The sequence below is a fragment of the Homarus americanus genome, unplaced genomic scaffold (genome assembly GCF_018991925.1).
Source record: "Homarus americanus isolate GMGI-L3 unplaced genomic scaffold, GMGI_Hamer_2.0 scaffold32929, whole genome shotgun sequence".
Classification (NCBI taxonomy): Eukaryota; Metazoa; Arthropoda; class Malacostraca; order Decapoda; family Nephropidae; genus Homarus; species Homarus americanus.
This window is the reverse complement of record NW_024737097.1, coordinates 11,975,177-11,999,981: the sequence shown is the minus strand read 5'-3', so window position 1 is coordinate 11,999,981 and position 24,805 is coordinate 11,975,177. Positions and strand designations below refer to the sequence as shown.

At 39.5% G+C, this 24,805-nt stretch overlaps 1 protein-coding gene across 1 annotated transcript in view; it reads right to left on the bottom strand.

The window, feature by feature from the left end:
- Window positions 1-24,805, bottom strand: part of LOC121873209 — a 209,441-nt gene that overhangs the window by 107,266 nt on the left and 77,370 nt on the right. Inside the window, exon 9 of the mRNA XM_042376562.1 lies at window positions 9,443-9,694. Coding sequence (XP_042232496.1) covers window positions 9,443-9,694 — 252 coding nt within the window. The remainder of the gene's footprint in view (window positions 1-9,442; window positions 9,695-24,805) is intronic.

Genomic DNA, 24,805 nt, shown 5'->3' with positions numbered 1-24,805 from the left:
GCATGCGCACGCGACGCGACGCACGCACGCACGCACGCACGCACGCACACACACACACACACACACACACACACACACACACACACACACACACACACACACACACACACACACACACACACACACACACACACACACACACACACACACACACACACACACACACACACACACACACACACACACACACACACACACACACACACACACACACACACACACACACAGAGTATACAATTTTCTTTGACCCAATTATACACATGCTAGTATGAATACCATGATATATGTGGCCATCTCTCTCCCTCCTCTTATGTACGTTCACAAAACTTATCAGGCTTCTGCATTGGGTTTTCTAATTACTCTCAGCATGCAGGCCAGAGTTAAGTTTTTCTCTTCATAACTCTATTTTATTGATGTCCTCAGTAGCGGGTTCAGCCTTTCCAGGCGAACTTTAGAGAGGCTGCTAGCCTTAGTAATCCTTCCAGACACTGGCCTTCTAGTCTTACAAGCAATCTAGAGTTATGTTGGGAATAGCCTTGTATCCTCAATATGGGTTATATGAGAACCATTCAGGGTGGAATTCTCAACCCAATACATCTTGCTAGAGTAATAGTGAACGATGTTATCCAAAGGAGCGCTATGGTAGCAGCTCAGCACTGTCAACCCATCCGGGTGACGATGCTCACTCGGGCATTTTCGCTCAAGCTAATTAATTGAAGCAATGATGTCTGTGCACCATGATTGGCAACAAATAGAGAACTTGATGATCCCTCAAAATAAAAATGCTCTAAATGAAGTTAGTTTGATTAAGAAACAAAGTTCATTGAGCTGAGGGATAATTGAGATAAGAGAAGGGAAAGGTGTATGATATAGTGAGTTAGTTGTTTATGATAGTCACACTGGTGACTTATATAACAATAAGAGATATTAATGAAATAACTTACTAAAATATCACAGTTACGGTTCATATTATGTTTGGGAGAAAATGTTTTCTCCCTTTTATTATTATGATGATACAATGTGACTCATAGTGTTCCTCCTAACTTAGATGAGTGATGTGCAACTGGAGGATGAAGGACAGTTGTCTGGACTGCTGGATGATGAAGGAGACCATGAAACTGTCCCTGGGGAACTAGTGTTGAGTGATGAGCTACAAGGACTAGAAAGTTCAGCTCATACACTACATACAAGGAATTGTCCGTCAGTAGAGAATGTCCATCAGTAGTAGTAGTTTCACCCAGGACCCAAGGGGACCATACTACATGTAATTATCAAGGATGTAGCGTCACTTGGATTACCAAGTTAGATCCTCATTTGGCTTGCATAATTCAGCAGCAGCTGCATCTCAGACAACATGTTTTCACCATTGAATTGTGCAGTTTGTTATGATCAAATTTTTTAAATTAATCAAGCTGCAGGAGATAAGAAATAATTATTGCAGATCCAACTTAAAAATAGATGGAATAAGGCCTTGAAGCGTAAATTTCTAAATGTAAAACAATGGAAAGATCCCAAGTTGGCAGAAAGTTTAGATTTATTGGTGATAGGTAAGACTTAATCCCCAATTAGACCAACCTACTTCTGCTAGGAAAAGTAGGTTATTGAATATTCTAGATACTGTAATGAGGCAGTAGGAAGATTACAAGAACCTCTACCTAGTCAGCCTGATTTTAGTGGATTCCAGAATCAGAATGAGGAAGCTGGCTCTAGTCATAGTGTTCAGTTACCAGAGCAGGGAGAACCTGTTGAGACTGACTTCATCCTGTCCCCATTTTGGCAACTACTTCCACCTGGGGCAAAAGTCTTGGTTACTGTGAGTGGAAACAGGCTGCTGTTGACTGCCAATCAGCTGATGGATAACATTGAGTGTAAGGATGATCCCAACAGGCCTTGGGTAACATTGGTAAGATCTAAGTCTTCTTTATTTTCTACCACATCTGAGTCTGTGGATTCCTTATTCAAGGTATTTTATGAAAATGTTTCTAAACTTCCTGATCTCTCAGCACTTACAAAGAGACAGGAAGGGCAGGCAACTGTGGGTCATCATTCATTGTTTTTAGAAGGTGATACTACACTTTCTTGGCCTGATATTTGCCCCAAAATGATCTCTGAATTAGATGAAGTGTGGGCTAATATATTGAAAGACTTTACATTCATTCCCGCGGATAGGAATGCTCACAAGTTTAGTTTTTTGAAGTTCCAATTTAATGACAAAAAGAGTTCCTTATATGAACTTTCCCAGTACTGTATTTGTCGGCTCCAAAATATGCTGACATAATTTATGAAATAAATTTGAAACCAGTTGCTTCTGCACTGTTGCTTGAAGAATTTAAAATTAGGAAATTGGCAGCAGATATTTGGTCTGCAATTATGATGTGTCAGATATTGACTAAGTTTGTGCTGGACTATGAGGACAGTTCAGAAGTAGACACATGTTTTGCTGCTGCTATACAAGGGATTCCATATTCCCTGTACAACTCATTTTTGGAAATGTTGTTGAAAGCCCTAAAACTAAAAGCCCAACTAAGGAAGCAAGCCACTAATAATGCTTCAAGTGGAAGTGTTTATTTATTGCTACATTCTTGCCCTCTTTCTCCTGCTTTGTTTGATGAACAAACATTAATCAAGTATAGATCAGCTGTTGACCAAGCTATTAATATTACTGTTCCCAGGAGTCCTCAGACCTTTCGAAAATTTAAAAGATGAAGGTTTTTCAAGGGAACAGGACCAGCTGCTAGGTTCAGTTATCAACCTAGAGGAAGCTTTAGAGGAGGAAACAATCCAAGATGTAGTAAGGGTGGCAGTTTGTTCAGAAGTGGAAGGCAACCTTATTCCACCACATCAGCGGTCATTCCCTCCCACTGAAGCCGCACAGCTGGGTCGTCTAGGGGGTTGGGAAAACAGGTGGACTTCTTCCATATGGGCTTACAAGACAATCAAAGGGGGGTCTCACATGGACTTGGTTGAGGCTCCCTCCCCTAGTGTTACCAAAAAGGGATAAAAAAACCAACCCCCTTACTCACAGAATTTGTAATTCAACTGTTAAACAGAGGTGTGATAGAACTGTTGCAGTCAGAGAAATGTTCCATGTCTTGCCTATTCCCAGTCCCCCAAGAAAGGCAGCGACAACTTGAGGTGGATTTTAGATCTTTCCGTCCTGAATAAGTTCATTACCAAAACAAGTTTCAAGATGCTCACTTACTATCATCTGAGGCATCTACTTCTTCCCAATGCTTGGATCTCAAAAGTCGAACTCGAAGATGCCTATTATGACGTGCCTGTTGCTCCCAGGTACAGAAAGTTTCTAGTATTCTCAGTGGGGGATGTAAGTTATCAATTCACAGTGATGTCATTCAGCCTGACAATTGCGCCAAAAGTGTTTACAAAACTGGCAAACATCCCCAGAGAGATCCTTGCGAAGGAGAACTTTTGCTTATCTAGACGATTGGCTGATAGTGGGAAACTCTTTCGAAGATTGTCAAAGGGCGACCCAACGTACACTAGTACTATTTCAAAACCTAGGATTAAATAAAAACCAGGTCAAATCCAATATCATACCATGTCAGAAATTGGATTGGTTAGGTTGCCATTGGGACACAAATCAGCAGTCAGTCAGTCTACCAGGAGTAAAGGTAACAGCTGTGATAAACCAAGTAGAAGCCTTTTGTGTAAAGAAAGAGGTTTCTTGGCACGATTGGGAAAAACTACTGGGTCTGTTGAATTTTGCCACAATAGTAGTTCCTTTGGGCAAGTTAAGGAAGAAGCAACTAACTCATCTGGGGTTGAATTTGCTTCACAGAAACAGAAATTTTGCTTCTTCTCTCCTTTTTCAGATCAAGAATCTTCTGTCTTGGTGGAAAAATTGGGACAATCTAATCGGTTCATCTCCCTGGGTTCCCCCTCAAACAGACTTAGTCGTTTGTACGGACGAATCCGAAATAGGATGGGGATACCATTTCTCAAAAGGAGAGTTCCGTCAAGGGAAGTGGAGCAACTCCCTTTGTGACACACACATAAACATAAAAGAATTAGCAGTAGTTCTATTCTTTTTGTTGGCAAACCGAAATTTAAAAAAACATGACGATTCTGTTTGCCATGGACAACAGAACGGCAGTGTTTTGTCTCAATCATCAAGGCTCAACCAGATCTTGGCCCCTTCTAAACCTATTGGAAAAAATTTTTCAAAGTTTATGTAACACAAACACTTTACCTCAAAGCAACTCACATACCGAGAGTGCAAAACAATTGGGCAGATGCGTTGTCCCGTCTCAGGCTAGTATCGACGGAAACACAGGGCCGGAGCCAGCCTATTTGGCACCCTTAGCAGGACTGCAGCTGGCGCCCCCACCCGCCTCCCACTTCACGATTGGGTTTGCCCACAAAGTAATCAAGGTACCATATTGAAGAAACTGCTTACCTTACACTGATCTCTTTTAATTTGCTAATACTGTACAGTACAAACATTAATTAGCAAATCCTCTTAAACTGTGGAAGATCCAAAGAAAAACACAAAACAAGCAACATAAAATAATGGCATGAAAAGTGACTGTAAAAAACACTCAAAATCAAACTACCATTGTATTTAAACAATAAGCAATTCAATTAACATATGTCATTACATTCTGGATTTCGCAGTTTTCTCCTCTTCGCTACGTGCCTGCTTATAACAGTTATAACTTGACTCTTCTTGACTTCCTGGAAGCGAATTCGTCGATTACATCGTCATACGATAACTCCCTAGACACTGCATGGTTCACACTGATGACGGCCAGCCCACTAAGACGTTCCGCGCCATTGTGGATCGCAAATAAGTTTTTATCAATTTTAACTTAGAAAAGCTCTGCTCTACTGCCGACACCGTAACAGGGAAAGTTGCACAGATCCGCAGAGCTACCCATTAGTTCGGGAATACTTAAGTTTCTTTTCATGCAGGAAGGTGAGAAAATCCAATGTTGTCATTCTCTTGGAAGGCAAATCTGGGACATTCTGCAGCTCCATGGCCAGTTCCCTTCCATCAATGTCCGAGTGTCCCTCATGAGTAAGCGTGTTGCTGAGGGTTTGGCAGTGATCGACGATGTCTTTGTCAGACATGTCCGTGAACCCTAACAATACCTTGAACTTTTCATTCACCTCGCCCCAGGTCTTGAACCTCTCATTAAGAGAGGAAATTGTAGTGTCCACTACCACATTAAAAAATGTAGTCTCCATCCTCTTGAGTGCATCGCTGACAAGTTCGTCTGCACACTCATAGCTAAAGTGGCATTTTTTAGTTCTTAAACTCTTCTGTTTCAGCACGGTGTCTACGTTCATCGCTTCACAGATTTCTTTAGCAATAGTTAGTGCATCAGCAAAACCTGTATTTCTGTAGCTGACAATATTATCTCTGGTCTTCTTAAGCAGATCTACAGTCACACTGAGCTGCATCGTAGTCGACCGCATTAGTTTGCTCGCGTGCTGAATTTTGCTGAGTATATCATACCACACAACTGAGCAAATGACAAAACGGTATGACCCTACTTCCTCTGCCAACGATTGAGCCTCAACTTTGATGACAGGGTCAGTTGCAGATTCTCTGAGCTCCAAAAGCACTTCCCTGATTTGCGCAGGTTGATATCTAATTGCCTCCACACTTTTTACTCGGTTTTCCCATCTGACGTCTGACCACAATTTCAGAGTAATATTGACATGTTTTAAAAGAACTTGCCACCTCTGAGGGGAGACTGAAAACAATGTGAATACATTCGTTAAATATCCGAAGTAACAAGTTGCATCTAGGGAGCTCTTGGCAGCGTCAGCTAACATCAAATTCAAATTATGGGCACCACACGGGACAAATAAGGCCAGAGAATTCTGTTGAAGAAGCCTTGCTTGAACTCCTTTGATGTTTCCTCTCATATTTGCTCCATTGTCGTAAGACTGACCTCGACAATCCTCAAAAGAAATGTTCAGTTGTTTCTGTCTTCCGAGTAGAAGGCATGACAAATTTAGCCCTGTAGACTTCTCTACCTCAAGGAACCCCAAGAAATGCTCCTCTATTGTTGGCTTGTCTTCAAGTGCCACTATCCTGATTATGACAGAAAGTTGCTCTTTGTGACTCAAATCAGGGGTGCAGTCTAAAATAATAGAGAAGTATTTTGATGCTTTGATATCGTCCACGATTCTCTCGGTAATCTTTGCACTGATAATATTAATCAGTTCATTTTGGAACATTTGGCCAAGGTAGTGAGTGTGACTGTGATTGCCTGCATTACTTTCAACCCTACTTAAATGATTCTTCATAACTGGATCAAATTTAGCCAGTTCCACTTCTTGGAGAAAATTACCATTGGATAGATATACAGGTATAAGTTTTTCGGTTGACCCTCTTAGAGCCATATTTCTTTCAGCTAGAGACTGAATAATCACCACTAGTCTAGTGAGGACTTGGCGCCACCTGTTCCACTCAGCCATTAACATTTCCATATCCCGTCGGTCTATCGTCCTTTCTCTTGCAATGTTGACCTCCAGTTCCTTCCATGTTGTCATGTTTTTAGTGTGTTCTATGCTATTTTCATGTGCTGAGCAAATGACTGGCATTTTTCCAATAATTGATGCCTTCTTCAGCCATTCTAACATGTTTCATAGAAAACATTTTACAACAAAAGCAAAAAAGTTTATCCTGTTTCACCAAATAAATTAGCCAATTTCTTTGGATCTTCTCTCCATTTACTAAGATTTGGCAAAAGTAATCATGTTGAAATCTTCTCCCATCCTTTTTTGGAAACAAATAATTAGGATCAACCTGGTAAGGTCCTCTGCTAACAAGTTCTGCTTTTTCCTGGTTGAACATTGAGGATGGCCAGTCAGTGGGGTCAACAGGTGCAGCCCTGGATGCAGCACATTCGAGCTGTGGTGGTGACACTGTATCTGTTGGCTGTGAAGAATGGAGCTGTGGTGGTGACACTGTATCTGTTGGCGCCCTTAGCATTTGCTAACCTCGCCTAATGGAAGCGGCGGCCCTGTGGAAACAGAATGGTCCCTAAAGATATCGAAGTTCAAGAGTCTAGTGAGGAGGTTTGGGACTCCACAAATAGATCTCTTTGCCTCACAAAACAATCACAAAATGCCAATTTATGCATCTCTGGAACGGTCGAATCTTTTAGGAAATGCTCTACTCATAGATTGGAACCATTGAAATTCAATCTATTTGTTCCTACCTGTGAAAATGTTCCCCAAAGTGGTTCACAAACTCAGATCCTTCCAAGGGAAGGTCCTCTTAATTGTGCCATATTAGATCCTACAACCTTGGTGCCTGGATCTGTTGGACTGGTGCCCACATCCACTACAATTGCAACAAAGATGTCTAGACCAGTTACTGCACCCTCAGTTCGAGATATCCTTGGCACTTCATGCTTGGAGTTTCTCGAAAGATGTTTAAATAGATTGTTGGGTAATTCCAATATCGTTACCGAAATGATATCAGGTCATAGGCCCCAAACTTCTATGCAATATGAGAAAGCTTGGAAACCTTTTCAATAATTCATTAGGTGAACGACTCCAATCACATTGTCAGAAACTGGTGTTAGAATTTTTAGATTTTCTGTTCAGAGTTAAAGGTCTTCAAGGATCGACCACTGCATCTTATAAATAAGCATTGGTTGACCCTTTGGCATGGGATTTTAATATTTCTTTGAACCCAAGAATTTATCAAATGCTCAAATCGTCCTTTTTTATTCAGAGACCTCCTCGGCCTAAGAGAATCCCACCTTGGTCTCTAGATAGTTACTAAATTTCTTATGGGGCCTAATTACAATATAAGTCTGAACCGGGACAGATTGCTCCAGAAGGCAGCCTTCCTTCTAGCAATAGCAACAGGTATGAGAATCAGTGAGCTGATTTCATTTTCCAATAATCCATCATTATTGGTATTTTCTGAGGAAGATGTCACCCTTTTTCTTTTGGAGAACCTAAGAAAAAATGAAAGGGAGGATTTTAGAGCTCAATTTATCAGGATAAAATGGCTGATGGATGAGACAAGGGTTCCTGATATATTGTGCCCAGTTAGGAATCTATAAGAATGGTTAACCAGATTACCTAATCGAGGCCCCTATGTATTCTCATCACAGGGTGGTAAGAAATTGTCTCCTAGTCAAATGACAAAATATTTATCTCAGTTAGTGAGTCAAGCAGACCCTGGCAAGAAATATTTGGCACATGACACCAGGAAATATGCAGGGTCTGTGGCCTTTCTGCTGCATATGAGCCTCAGTCAGATCAAAGAAGTGGGCTTTTGGAAATCTTCAAAAACCTTTGAAACAGCTATCTTCATCTATCTCTGGAAGATGCTTCACATGTGGTGGTGCTGGGGTCCCCTCCCCCACCTAGTCAATCTCCACAACTAGGACCTTCTTCTTCCTCATCAGAGTAAAGTGAGTATCCTAATTGGGATATGTAAATTAACATTTTACCTTCCAGTAAATGTTCCTAATATTGAAAAAAAAAAAAAATAAATAAATAAATAAATATACCCGTATATATAATCCGGACCTAAGCCAGCGGAGCCTTATACGCAATGTCGCCTCCCTCTCCACCTCCTGCTCGGGTAATCAAAGCTAGACGTCACATTCTGGATTGAACATAAAGACGTTTTTTCTTCTAAAAATCAGCTTTTGTGATATAGTCCAGAATGTGACGTCGACATCCCACCCCTCGAGAGTTGACATTTGTTTACTGCTCGCTATAATGCAAGAGATGACGGTAGCAATGCGTGTGATGGAGGGTGCGGGAGGGGGTTTTGAGAATTGTAATTAAATGCCAGGTAGCGACGTGTCCTCCTAATATTACGTATTAAGTAATTGTTAGATGTTTTAATTGCCTGTATGTTGGCCTGGTAAGTTATTGCTAGGCATTAACATACCTAGGAATAAAGCTAGACATACCATTCTGGATTATATCACAAAAACTGTTTTTTAGAAAAAAATGGCTTTTTCAACATGTTGGTTTTCTTCCATAATTATATATTTTGGGGAAAATGGTAACTCTTCTGTTAGTCTAAAACAATCCTTTCTTACTGCATGCCACAAATACCTAACCTAATAATTTATCATTTAGGTACTCACAGAGCACTTGACTCTTCATTTCAATGCAAATTTGAGGCTTAATACTATTTTATTTGTCTAAGTCAAAGATGAGTGCATGAAAAGGATGTTAGGCCTATAGTATATAGTCAGAGGTACCAACCCAACAGATATATCTGTTTGAGGTATTTGCTCATTCTAATTTCCATTGGAACCAAGGGTAGCATTACTTTTTTTGTTGGGTGTGCCTATTTCTACCGTTTCTATGCTGTTTTTGTCATCATTTATCCAAACCAAACTTCTCTCACCCACCCAGACTCAGTCTTGTCACAGTGGGACACATAATAACAGAGTATTATTAAAGTAAAAACAAAAATAATAACTACCTTTGTGAGGAGTATCTGCCGACCAAAGTCTGTTATTGATGGCTCAAGGCCATCCAATCTGTCAAGCTTTTCAGAAAAGCAAGACATGACATCCTTAGCACACACCATCTTCTCAACAGATTGCTGTCCTCCGAAGATACACATTGGTACTGGCTCACCTTCATCACAAGCCATATATCCCTTAAGGTCTTTCATTAGAGATGCAACACTTCCATTATCAGATGGACTCCGAAACACAGAACCAAGATCCACCTATACAAAATATGTTATTGACAGTTTCAAAAAGTATATGTTATTTCATCAAAAGTATGCATATACTTGGCTGGTGGTAGGATTACTGTTTAAAATAATATACACAAAATTACACAAAGGCTATACAAAGAAGTTCTCAAAAGAATTATGTGAGCACAGCAATAGCATGATAATGGCCTGAAGTGATGATGTGAATATAAAATTGTGGAGAAAATTGAAGGACCATACAGAAACAAATTATTTAGAATTAAAAATACCTGCTGAAAAGTAAGTGAAATGTGTATAAAAGATAAAATTTACAGATGTTTCATTCATGATCTTCATAGCTGGTTAACTTATTACTCCTACTCCAAATCAAAGCTAATCAGAGATACACTTTATTATCCTTGCTATAGAAGGTGCACAGTGTATCATTTGCTACATACAACTAAGAAAAGTAGTGATTTCATCAGCCAAATCTGAAGCATACTTATACACTTATGCCACACAATGCAGGGAAACCAAATCATATACAGTACTTGACTAATACAGTATACTACGGTTATACTGAATAAATTTCTTATTTGTTGTAATTTAATGTACAGATTTTAGCAGCCTCTTCAATTGCTGCACAAACCCAGAGATTCAGATTGGTGAACCCAAAGCATCTGTGGACAAAATAATGCATCAGCATCTACTGCTTCAAGTTCCCGAGTCTGATCTCAGGGTTTGTGCAGCAGCAGGAGTGGCGGCAGGGCTTTTATCCATGGCTGTACAGGGGGTCCTTATTATACGTTGGGGATGTTCCAAAGAATAGCAACTTAAAGTGAAACATTTTATAATGAGGAACTTTTCTCTGTATGAATCATATTAATGTAATTAGGGATACTGTACAGTAAAAGGGGTCCTCATTATCTGCGGTTAATTGGAACCGCGCTACGTGTCCTACTAATATTACGTATTAAGTAATTATTAAATGTTTTAATTGCCTGTATTTGTATATTGGCCTGGCGAGTTATTGCTAGGCATCAACTTACCTAGGTATAAATCTAGACGTCTCATTCTGGATTGAACAAAAACGCCTCTGAAAACGAATTCACTTAAACCGGAGAATTAGTCCCAAAAGAAATAATGGAAATAGGTCAAATTGGGACCATGACACTCAAAATTTTTTATATGATATCTTTAACAATTATTTACCATTGAAACATTTGTTAAACATTCGATAACACATTATTTAAAGAAATTATTTATTGTCCTTAAAGTTTATTGAGGTTGGTGTGTTGAGGCAACGTAAATTGTTCCAGCGACCCGGTGGTCCGCAGCAGCCGTTGCTGGTGCACCCATTCCAGTGGTTCATTGAGACAAAATACTTATTATAAGGTTTTAAAAATAAATCATTTTAACATAATAAAATATTTTTATTTACTTAGCTTCAAAGTCAAAGATGTTTGGCTTGATATGATTGATGGAGGTGGGTGTTGAGGGATAGAGGATGAGTCAGAGGATGAAACAGAAACAGGACTAGGTGGATTGTCCAATTCCACTCTTCTTTTGCCTAATCACTTCTAATTTTACATTTATACTATAGCTAGCGTGGTTTCTTTTGAGCATTGGACCACCCTGTTGGGTTGGGAACTCATGGCTACAAAAATTATAAAATAATCCACCACAACATGCACGAAAAGACACAACAAAGGCAGGAGTAAACACAACACAGCACTGGTCTGGATGAAACAAAGCAGGAGACTGGTGCAGGGATCATGTGTGTGCATGCATGATGCTAGGAAGAGGATGAAATTTCAAGCGCTTCAGCTAAGAATCCAAAGATTTTATCCCGAGTTTTCAGAGTTTTTTAGTAGAATACACTTAAATGCGGGGACTTTTTACGTGGATGGTCACAAAAAGTTAACCACTTAACTGTGAAACCACTGTATACTATCGTACTGTAGGGTAATCTCCCCATTAGCTGGCATCTCCGATACCCGGAATTCTCCAATATCCAGAAAGTTTTTTATAACCTTCCAAGAAATTCCAGTTGAAATATCTCCATTTTGGGCATGGAAAGGAGTTTCCCTGAATGGAATCATGTGCATTTCTAGGAAAATCTATCCGCTCTGGAAGTCCTGAGAGATTGGGACGTTTGCCAGCTGCGTGGGTGACGCTTGCCAGGCGTGTGGGTGGGCTACATGCTTGAGTAACTCACGACACAGACTTGTGTGCTGTTATTGGCTAATACTGTCATGTGACTGTACGGGATACCTGTGAATCACTGATGCGTCTATCTGCTTATTCCCTCCAACCCTAACATCATGACGCAGTTGACGCACTTAGTTCATAGTCCGCTCTAATTGTACAAGGTTATTCCTCCCTTGCTCGCTGCTGTTTTATGAACAAACTGTGTTGTGCAGTACTGTACTATATATTACTGTATCAGGACTAAATGAGTCAAGAATAGTGTTAGGATGAAAAAGAGTGATTACAGTGTATGTTTACTATAAATTAACATTCTATAAGTGTGATCACTGCATGTACAGTACCGTGCAAGCCATCCTGTATCATCATATCACCATTTGGCCTGCATCACAAGCTCAAGATTACAGCATCTGTTGGCAAATACAGTATATACAGTACAGTAATAGTGCACATTACTTTTTTGTTTACAATATACAGTGATAGTGACATCCCGGTTAGCCGGAACTATTGGTGCTGAGTACTTCCAGGGAGGAGAGATTCCACTTGCCAGACGACTTTCTCAAACCCATAAAAATTCCTTATCCCCGGAATCTTCTACGGTTACTGGGAAAAATTTCCGAGTGTCTAAACTACACATCTTGCACAGACAGACATTGGCCCACATCCCCAGAATATTTCTGGGAGCTGGGAAAAGTTTACCGAAAGTTTAAACTACTCATCTCATCTCGACTCTAAATTGTAAATCTCATCTCGCAAAAAACTGTACAGTCATGCGCCGGTTAACGCCCTAGATATGTTCTTGGAAACGTGACGTTAACCGAAATGGACGTTGTCCGATCATCACATAAACTTTGTATTTATACTTTCATGTATGTAAAATAATAATAATAATAATAATAATAATAATAATAAAAAAAAAAAAAAATAATAATAATAATAATAATAATAATAATAATAATAATAATAATAATAATAATAATAATAATAATAATAATAATAATAATAATAATAATAATAATAATAATAATAATAATAATAATAATAATAATAATAAACGGTTTATTAATAGAGTTGCAGCCAGTGGCTGAAATTATACAGACTTACATTTGATTTAGACATAATGATACAATATGCATTGAATACATTTACAGGGCTGTACAGTACATAAATCAGGAGTTGTTTATTATTTTAACAATAGATGGGATGGTGCTGTTCTTATATCTATCGGTGCGGGCTCTTATGGGCTGAATTTTGCTGTAGTGGCGGACTGCGCGAGTTGGGTGGGGGGCTGCAGGCTCTTAAATCACTACTGTAATGTGATACAGGTGATTAATTTTTATCTCTTGTGCAAAATACATGACGTCTACATTAAAATTATTCACTGTTTTACAAGGATTCCAGCAACGCTGGGCAGATGGGGGAGAGGGAGGGAGGGAGCGAGCGGGGGAGGTAGCACGTTTGACAGTTGGCACAGGCCCAGGTCTAACGCGTGTATATCAGTTCTTAAGTGACTAAGCTTCTCTCTTATAAAAAGCCAGTGAAATGACCTGGGAGAATATAATTAACATTGCTGGGATTCTTCTAAGATACTGATTAATTTGAATATAAACATGCTGTAATTTGCACTAGACATAACAATTTTAGTACCGTAATCAAATTAGTACATGTACACTCCAGCTTTGCACTAAGGTCATTTATTTCTTTTAAGTTTCTTTTAGTATGGTGTGTGCATGTAAATGGATGAAAATAAATGAAGAAATTTATGTAAATCTACACAAAAATACAGTTGAAAAACTTTATACAGTATTACCCCGCCTAACGCGGTTTCACTTAAAGCGTTTTATCATATACGCGGTGCCTCGCCAGAGCTGAACTTTCACTTAACACGGATTTTTTCCACATATACGCGGTGAGTGTCCGGCTCCAGACGCTATTTTTAGATTTGCCCCACCCTGCCTGACTGCCTGTTTTAGCTCATAAAATTCATACAAATTACCCGGCCAGAATATAATTTACATTGCTGGAATTCTTATAATTTGGTGATCATTTTGAATATAAACATCATATATTTTGCATTAAACATACAATTTTTAGATAAAATTTTTTCTCTAGGTAACTATGTTATCTTTTGTGCAAAATATATGACATTTATATTCAAAATATTCCTGGTCTTACAAGGAATCCAGCAATGTCAATTATATTATCCTAACTTTAGTTTGAGGTATTATTTATTAAAATTTAGTGGTTATCCCACACATCTCCTTGGGACGGTTGGTGGGGGGTGGGGGGGAGGGAGGGACCGACCGACCATCTGTTACCCTGTGAAGAATTATTTTTTTTTTTATTAACTGAAGATATTTGTTTTAGCTCATAAAATTCATACAAATTACCCGGTCAGAATATAATTTACATTGCTGGAATTCTTATAATTTGGTGATCATTTTGAATATAAACATCATATATTTTGCATTAAACATACAATTTTAGATAAAATTTTTTCTCTAGGTAACTATGTTATCTTTTGTGCAAAATATATGACATTTATATTCAAAATATTCCTGGTCTTACAAGGAATCCAGCAATGTCAATTATATTATCCTAACTTTAATCTGAGGTATTATTTAATACTAAATGTTAAAAACTCTGGAAGGGAGGATTGGTGGGGGGTGGGGGGGAGGGTTGGGACTGACCGCGCGGTTGGAAGAGGGGGGGAGGCAAGGTGGGGTACTTTGATTGACAGATAGTGTCGTGAAGATTATTTTTTTTTTTATTAACTGAAGATATTTGTTTTAGCTCATAAAATTCATACAAATTACCCGGTCAGAATATAATTTACATTGCTGGAATTCTTATAATTTGGTGATCATTTTGAATATAAACATCATATATTTTGCATTAGACATACAAATTTTAGATAAAATTTTTTCTCTAGGTAACTATGTTATCTTTTGTGCAAAATATATGACATTTATATTCAAAATATTCCTGGTCTTACAAGGAATCCAGCAATGTCAATTGTATTATCCTAACTTTAGTTTGAGGTATTATTTATTAAAATTTAGTGGTTTTCCCCCAAAAATTTCTCTGAGAGGGAAGAGCCGGCAGTGTAGTGTGAGAGTGAGTTGAGTCCATTATTTGAATGGACATTAACTTGGCGACTGTATTTCTCTATTTCTCTTAAGTATTAATTGTGTGCATGTACCATCATAAAATTAAGATGTTATTTTTACTACAACATAGGTATGTGCCTTCAAAAAGTGGAGTTTGGGGGTCGGGCCGGTTTCTATTGGAATTAATCCCATATGTTCTGTTGTTCACTTAACGCGGATTTCACTTAACGCGGGACCCTCTGGGTTCAATTGACCGCGTTAAGTGGGGTACAACTGTATTATAAAATGTACTACAGTACTGTACACTAATGTACAACAATTTTTATCTCTTGAGCAAAATATATGATGTTTATATTCAAATTATTGGCTGTCTTGCAAGGATTCCAGAAATGCAAATTATAATCTCCTAACTTTAGTCTGATCTATCTATCTATCTATCTATCTATCTATCTATCTATCTATCTATCTATCTATCTATCTATCTATCTATCTATATATATATATATATATATATATATATATATATATATATATATATATATATATATATATATATATATATATATATATATATATATATATTTATATATATATATAATATATATTGATTTAAGGGCCATTTAGGAGTGTTTCTAACTTTACACGAGGTCCCAGGAACGTAACCCTCACTAAGTTGTGAGTCTACTGTATATTGGAAAATTTTGTTAATAGTGATAAATTTGAAATATTTCCTGCACGAATTCCCTTGCAAAATAAAAAAAAATTATCGCCAGATTACTGAGCTGTATTCTTGTTCTATACCCATTTATTACCCACTATAAAGCTTTAACCCGTGGCTGGTCATCCCGTACATGTACAGGAAAAAAGTCAATGGTTTTCCTGGTTGTCCCATACATAAAGTATATGGTCTATAATAACGCCAGTACATGGGTATGGAATTTTTCTCTGATGGGTCCGGTGGTTGTATTTTGGAATCTGGCAGCCACACCCACCCCACTCACACTCGCATTACCAATTGTTCCCAAACATCAGATCCTTATATAGTTGCACCTGACCACTTCATAGCATGCCACTTCCTGGATTTCATACCTCAGAACTCCTGCCAAGCAACACCCACAGAGAGCCTGCTACATCTGTGGGTGTATTGTGTGTCACAAGAGGTGCACATAGACACTCGGATGATGTGTAAGGAGTGCAATGTTCCACTGTGTCATGTTCCTTGCTTTGCCGAGTACCACACACAGCAAGAATTTTGAAACAATCCTGCAGTGTGTCAATTTGTATGAGAATGTAGAGTGCTGTACACCATTCACAGGAACAGTTATAGTTGTTTTATGAGTAGAAGTAGTTTATAAGTGTACCGAGTTAGCTCACACAGCTGTTTCTATGCTGTCACGTGTTTATGTCAATAAATAAAAGTTGATGTAAAGATAGTTTTTAATTTTTTCATACATCCATCATGTAGAAATATATAGTATAGTCTGGATTTACGCGGGTTTCCTTTAAGCGTTTGGTCATTTACGCGGCACATGACCAGACGCGCCAATTATCAGTTACGCGGTACACATTCCATCATTTACGCGGGAAGCGGCGCAAGAGGTCCAGACGAGCCAATTATTAGTTACACGGTACATTCTTGACCATACGCAGGAAGCAGCGCGGGGAGGGTGCGCAGTATGTCGCTCTTACGTTATCGCTGACGTCATATGACGTATCGGACTGTGATTGGGTCACGCATCCTTACCTCCCACCGCCGCTAGCTGTGATTGGTCTAATGTACCATGATGTGTCCTGCCACCAGAGGAAATAAGTCGCTGACCAAAGCTGCGCCAGTCTCATTGTTCTCAGTCTCCGCATATACACTTCTCTCTTGTGCCCGCTAATCCCCTCAACAATGGCTTCAGCTGGACCCCCACCACCCCTGAGAAACCTTGAACTACCTGGACCCAGTCGCCCAAAGGCAAAGAAGATACGACACGCTTTAAGCTATGAAGTGAAATACAAAATCGTGCAGGAGTTGAAGAAAGGAACGAGACAAGTTGATTTGGCGCGCCAGCATGGCGTGAACGAATCTACGATCCGGACAATCAAGAAGGATGCCGCCAAGATAAAAGAGCACATGAGCATCACAAAGTCTGCAGGTGCGTCAATGGTAAAATATTGTCAGAATAAAGTGCTGCTCAAGACTGAGTTTATAGGTGAGCTACTTGATTCGTCAGGCGAGAAGGAACGTGGCGGTGGACACTCATGCGGTGCAGGACTACTCCCAAGAACTGTACGTAGCAGTGGCGCGAAAAATGGAAATTGCATAGCCCAAACACTTCACTGCTTCTGCTGGGTGGCTGCAAGGGTTTAAACAATGCAATAAAATAACTAACATTGAAATTTTTGGTGAAGGAGCTAGTGCTGACTGTGCTGCCGCCATGAATTTTCCACCATTCTTACGAGAAATTATGGAGGATGGACAGTACACCGACAACCAGGTGTTCAACATGGATGAATCCGGTCTGTTTTGGAAAAATTACCTTCCAAGACCTCCATAGTCAAGTCTGCCAGCAAGTGTAGGGGCCGGAAGTTGCAGAAGGAGCGCATCACTGTCCTGTTCACCACCAATGCCTCTGGCACTTGTAAGCTCAAGTTGTCTGTGATCCACACAGCCCACAAGCCGCACGCTTACAAAAACATAGACATGACCAAGCTAAATGTCCACTGGCTAACCGCACGTAAGGCGTGGATGTTCACTGGTCTGTCCCTCTCCTGGTTTGACGACTGTTTCGTTCCTGACAGAAATTCTGCGAGCAACATAATGTTCCATTTAACATTTTGTTGCTCCTTGATAACGCACCAGGACACTCACCCCTATTGCTGGATTGTCACCCCAACATAAAAGTGGTCTTCCTTCCCCCTAACACTACGTTGTTAATCCAGCCCATGGATCAAGAGTTGATTTGCAACGTCAAGGCTGCTTTCTCCGCAAAGAAGTTTCGGCTCCTTAATGACTTGACCAACACCAAGGATGAATTGCGGAACCTTCTGAGTGGCACCGATAGCGAGAGCGAGGACGAGGATCCAGAACAAGAGTTGGCGGAGCATGAAGTGCGAGTCAAACAGTTTTGGAAGATGTTCAATGTCAAAAAAGTGGTTGATTTCTTGGTGGAGGCATGGGGGCAGTTGTCTGTGGCAACGATTCGTCATGCGTGGCGGCATGTGTTGCAGGGCATCCCAGGTGGGAGGCAGAGTCAACCTGTGGCTGGAGAGGCTCAGTCTGTTGCAGTGGCATTGGACCTTGCAAGAGAGGCTGCACAGTGTTCGAGCTGCAGGCCTCTCCAAGACCCCCAACGACGACATCCTGGAGGTAATCAGGCAACCTGAGGTGACTGCCGACAAGATGTTGGAAGATGATTACATCAGTGAGGAGGCAGGTGGTACGGCAGAAAAAGAAGAACAAAAGTTAAGTCATGGTGATGTAAAGGAGGCCATCGAGTATGTCGAGAAAGTCAAGCTCATCCTTTCAAAAGACCCAGTGAATCACCGCTATGAAGTTACCAATAACCTCCTGTTGCAGTCTATAGAGCCGTATAGTATCCAGATGTATTACGACCACATCAATGCTAGCCGTCAACGTAACATAACTGAGTTCTCCGCCCGCAACCCACCACAACCACAGCCAGCCCAAGTCAGTGACAGTGACGATATGGACTTTGAGGGGTTTGTCAGGGAGGCCCTGCAAACCTCTGTGAATAGTGATACTAGTGATTCACTGGAGGGCCACTAATCTCCCTTCTGCCTCAGAACCAGCCGCCATCCCCGTGTGCCGACCCATCTCTTCTACTAAGGTAAGTGTTAAACACCTTTATATTTGTACAGTTGTGTAGTTTTTCATTTATATATTATGTGTGTGTTCATACCATCATAAAATTAAGATGTTATTTTTACTACAAGGTACGAATTGTGTCGGAAAAAGGGTAGTCTGGGGTCAGCCCAGTCTCTATTTCAATTAATCCCATATGTTCTGTGATTTTGTTTACGCGTTCCTCGTTTTTCGCGGACCTCCACGGGTTCAACTGACCGCGTAAATCGAGACTATACTGTACATGAATAAATGAATATGATAAAAAAGGGAATAAGGGAGATGGGAATACAGTGGGTTAGACCTGTCTGGGTGATACATCATCCTGTAGATCCTTTAAAAGTGTTGTTGATGTGCAGTGCATGAAAAATGACAATGGTAATGTGAATGTTGATAACAAGGAAATGAAGATTGTTTGGAGAAAATGCTACGACTGACTGCTGAATGAGGAGCACAATTGGAATGGGCAGATTAGGAGCAGAAGCAGCAGTAAAGGGACCATGTCCAAGTTTTGAAAAAGAACAGGTGAAGAAAGCAATTGACAAAATGAAGGATGGAAAAGTAGCTGGAAGCTCTGGAATAGTTGTAGAAATACTGAAGCATCAGACAATGTCGACATGTCAATGGTGATCGAATTGATTAAAGCAATAATGACTGGAGGTAGAGTGTGTTTATGATACTTAAAAGGATAAAGGTAATGCACTAGAACAAGGGAAATAAAGGGACTTATAGCGGTTAGATCAGGTAATAAAGACTATGGAAATTGATTAAAAAATTGAAAAGGAAATAAGTGGACATTCTTGAAATGCAGTTTGGGTTCATGCCAGGTAGAGGGACTACAGAGGCAAAATCTAGTCAGGTAACTATCTGAAAAATATCAAGGGAAGAAGAGACCATTGTACTGTACTTCATGTTTGTGGACTTGAAGAAGGCACTTGACAGGGTACCAAGTAGGGTTTCCTGTTTTGGGGGTTTCTTAGCATCCCGGAATTCTGGGACAAACCAGGATATTTCCCGGGATCCCGGAATTTCCTGCATCAGGTGATGTTTGTACTAACTAATGCTATATGCTAACCCTATACTTCATTAGTGTAGTATGTGTAGATTATCTGATAGGCAATTGATTTGATAAATTATGTTACACTGAAGCAAAGTTCTCTTTATTAACTTGCATACTGGTGTAAAAATAGGTACATAATATGATTAAACAAACAAAATTTTAATTAATCTCATTCCGTTAGCCATAAAAGAAACTCACAGACCTTTGGAATGGCATTCAAAGTTAGCTACAGTGTATTGTAAAAAATAAGAATTCTATATTTAATGCCATTTGGAAGCCACATTCTAAAAAAACCTAAAGCGAACACTTGAATGACCTGTGAAAAAAATCATAAAGCATAAAATCATTTGTGCACACAAGCCACACAGTCAACCACACATGAAAAGTTGATCACGAAATAACTCAAGACTAAGGCCAGTACCCAAGCAAGACGTGGTGAAGGCCAAAAGTGTACAGGAACAGTACGCGTCACTTCTGTCAGACTCGCTCTAGCCCCCCCACTCTCTCTTTCATGCGTTTTTGTATTTTACATGGTGCAAATCAGAGATAAGGAATAACAATAAGAATCCCGGGATTTGAACCAAATTCCCGGGAAAAAAAACATAACCACTTACACCCGGGATCCCGGGAAGGAAACCCTAGTGCCAAGCATAGTAGTAAAGTGGGCAATGAGAATGATATAGATTGAGAGGTTATGGCATTACAGTAAGTCCTCGCTTAACATTGGGGTTACGTTCCTGAAAATGTGACGTTAAGCGAAACAACGTTAAACGGATCAATTTTTCCTATAAGAAATAGATAAAATACGGGAGTTATGTTCCTGAGCCTCCCTTTGTCCCATGAAAAAAGTTACATATACAGAAAATCATTGCCATTTCTATAGAGAATAGTATAGAGAATTACAATACAGTAAAGACTCGAATAATGAAGGTAATGTGTCCTCTAATATTGCAGTGTAAGGTGAATCATCATATCGCGAATCATTAATTACCATTAAAATAAAGCAATAATAATGAGATGCATTCCCAAGTGTGACCTTTTCGTATCTTTTGTGTGGCTTTTTACCCTCTTTTCCCCCAAAAAACAATACAGTACAATCAATGAAAATTGCAAACTATATTCTTTAAATAATGTTTCTGAATGCACCTTATACAATATAAATGAATAATACAGTAATATAGTCACACAAGAGGAGATGGGAAGCCATTGTTTTTGTTTGTGTTTACAGCCGAGAGTCCGGGACGATAGTTTTACACGAGAAAATTAAGAAAATAAGACCCTGGTTGTAGATGTAGTAAAATTAATGTAAAAAATTAATATATATGCTTTAAGTAACGTTATTTAATGTTAATAAATGGAACAATAGAAGTCGCTAACCACTAATGACAAAGAAAAAAAAGAGATGGATTGGGAACTCCAACAAGTACGTGCGCATTTAAGGATACTGCGTTATTTATCTTTTTAAGAATATGTACAAAAGATTCATTATTGTTTATTACTGAATATGTATTTGATTGAATTAATCTTTATACAGTGGTCCCTCGGTCAACGAACGCCTCGGTTAACGAATTACCTTCCATAAGAATATTCAATTCAGTTAACGAAATTCTTACGAAAGCATGTCAACATGTTTTCGCTTGCTCATCAGCTGGTAGAATAGTCCGCCAATACAGTAATCGGTTCTAGGGCTTAAATTCGTTCCCATTTGAGTAAATATCAAGAAGGTTGTGCAATTAAATATTTTTCCAAGTTTTATATTAAAATTACTAGTCATTTTAACAATCATTTAACATAATTGCAGTACAGGGAACTAGTTTTTGGTGCACCCATCAGCCACTTCACTCACCCACCAAGGCATCTGTTTGTGTCTCTGGTCAGTGGAGGTAACATCTTGTTTGTGGCTCTCTTGAACATAAATTATTTCTATGTTTTTACAGTACAATTATTGGTCATTCTGAAATTTATTTAAAATATTGACAATATATAGTGCAGTGCAGTGTTGATCTAAAAAAAATAATCTTGAATTATACCTAGTGAACTTAAAATTTTTTAGGTGAAATGATGGCATGAAGAATGGGGTGATTTTTCTTCCATCCCCACTTCCTTCTCTTCTCCCTTTTCCTCCTCCACCTCCCACTTCAAATTCACATCATCATCATCAACCAGGAGCCTTCTACATACACACCTCAAAGTAAGTGTATTTTACTGCATTTTTTTTTTTTTTTACTTTGTATGTAATTTTCAGTGAGCTGGAAACAATTACCCAAAATCCCATTGAAACAATGGTTTCGATTAACAAAATTTTCGATTAACGAACGACCCTCTGGAACGAATTGCGTTCGTTAACCGAGGGACCACTGTATATGCGAAATGAACAATACAATTCATTAATAATACGTAGAATATTAAAACACACAAGATGATAAGAGACGGCATTGTTGTCAGTGTTTACACCCATAATGTCAGTTATCCACCTGAAACTGAAGAAAATAAGACCCTGGTTGTTGTTGTAGTAAAATTAAGGTCAAAAGTATGTATGTTTTAATTAATATTATTTAATGTACAGTAAAGTAACCATTGATATTAAAGAAAAAGTGAGACTGATAGTGGAACGCCAATGTATACAGGTACAGTACGTGCACATTCAAGGAAACTTAGTCATTTATCTTAAGAATATGTACAAAAGATTCATTATTGTTTATTACTGAATATGTATTTGATTGAATTAATGTTTATATATGTGAAATGAACAATGCAATTCATTAATAATATGTAGAATACAGTATTAAAACACACACGAGGAGACAAGACGGCAATGTTTTCGTGAGTGAAGATGGTTCTACATAAGAAATTGAAGAAAATATGACCCTGGTTGTAGCTGTAGTGAACTTCATTTAAAAAAATTGAATACCTGTAAGTATGTTTTAAGTAATGTTATTTAATGTTAATAAATGGAACACTAGAAGTAGCTGACCAGTAAAGGTAAAGAAATAAAGCGAGACGATTGGGAACGGCAATGTATGAACAGTAAGTGCGTACATGTGAAAACATATTGTCATTTCTCTACATATGAAAATGAAAGATTTACTGTTCATATGTTTTAAATAATATTTATGAATGTAAAACAAAAATTCTACTCACCAATGGTGGTAAAGTCTAAAACATAAGGACAGCCAATGAATATTGTGTGAGTTTTTACTCAGATGACGAAGTCATCAGGTTCAACTCTGGCTGAAGCTGTAGCTTTCCATAAAGCTGTTGTTGAAACTGTTACTGACCCTGAAGTTGATGTTGAAGCTGCTTATGATGCTGAATTTGATGGTGTAGCTGAAGTTGATGATTTAGGCCTTCGAATAATAAAGCTGTCAAAAGAACCTTGCACAGCTGCTTTCTTTTCTCATTATACATCTTTATATAGAGGTCATTTGCATTTATTTAAATTTTAATGCTTTGTTCTGTTAATGGATCCACTTCAGAAAATATGATCATTGCTTGCTCCATAAAATATCCACAGACCTCTCACCGTTTTCATATCTTTTACTTTTTTTTTTACTTTTATCCTCTTCGCCACTGATCGGCTTGTTAGCCGCTTGGGCGATCGGTCACGACTCTTTTCCTTTATATTCTTCACCAAAAGGTCGGCTCGCTAGCCGCCCGGGCGATCGGTCACGTCTCTGTCACGCACTGTTGGCAAATACTGGGCATGCACCGGCTCCTGAATGTACCTGAACCCGCTCCAGTGTTGGTCAAGTCTTCTCTTGAAAGAGCTCACACTCGGTGCCGTCACAACACTTTCTGGTAGATTGTTCCAAGAGTTTACAACCCTCACTCCGAAAAAGTTTGCCCTCACGGTTTTCCGGACTTGCGGCTTCTTCAATCTTGAGCTGTGACCCCTTGTGGGGCGAGCGTCCGCCAGCTCCAAGTAAGGACACTCAACTGAGTAGTGCCCCCTGAGATGCTTATAAACCTCAACTAGGTCCCCCCTTGCCCGTCTGTAGTATAAGCTAGGCAAGTTCAGGCGCTCCAATCTCGCAGGGTAGCTGAGATGCCGAAGTGCAGGCACCAGCTTGGTGGCCCTCCTTTGAACATTTTCAACCAACTGACAGTCCCTAGCATATCTCGGGGACCAGATGGGGTGACAGTACTCCAGATGGGGAAGCACTTCACTCCTGAAGATCGTCACGAGGGACGGACCGTCTAGATATCTGAACGACCTTCTTATAAGACCCAATAATTTATTTGCCTGATTTACCTTCTTCTCACAATGGCCCGAGAACTTCAGCTCATTGTCAACATACACACCTAGGTCCTTCTCACACACAGTCTCAACTAGTACATTTTCTTCATCCCGTTGGGACATATGGTACGCCTCCTTACCGTTGGTACGCCCCAGGTGCATCCTCTTACACTTCGTGACATTGAATCTCAGCAGCCATTCCTTCGACCATTCCTGGAGCCCACAGAGGTCCTTCTGCAGCTCTTCACAGTCCGCTTGGTTCTTAATTTCCCGAAATAACTTGGCGTCATCGGCAAACATTTGTATGGAGGAGTGTACAACGTCAGGCATATCATTTATGAAACAAACAAACAACAGCGGGCCCAATACACTACCCTGCGGTACCCCACTTGTTACAGGTACAGATGACGATTTCGTGCCATTAATCACCACACATTGCTTGCGGTCATGTAGAAAGTCTTCTATCCACGCTAGGACATTTCCCCGAATTCCGTACCCTTCCAGTTTGATTTTCAGCCTTTCGTGGGGTACACTGTCGAAAGCCTTGGCAAAATCTAGGTAAATATTGTCGATATTACCACCCCGTTCTAGAATATGGGTCCAAATATCCAATACCTTGAGCAATTGTGTCAAGCAAGAGCGCCCCGGCATAAAACCGTGTTGGCAATCTTTTACAAGG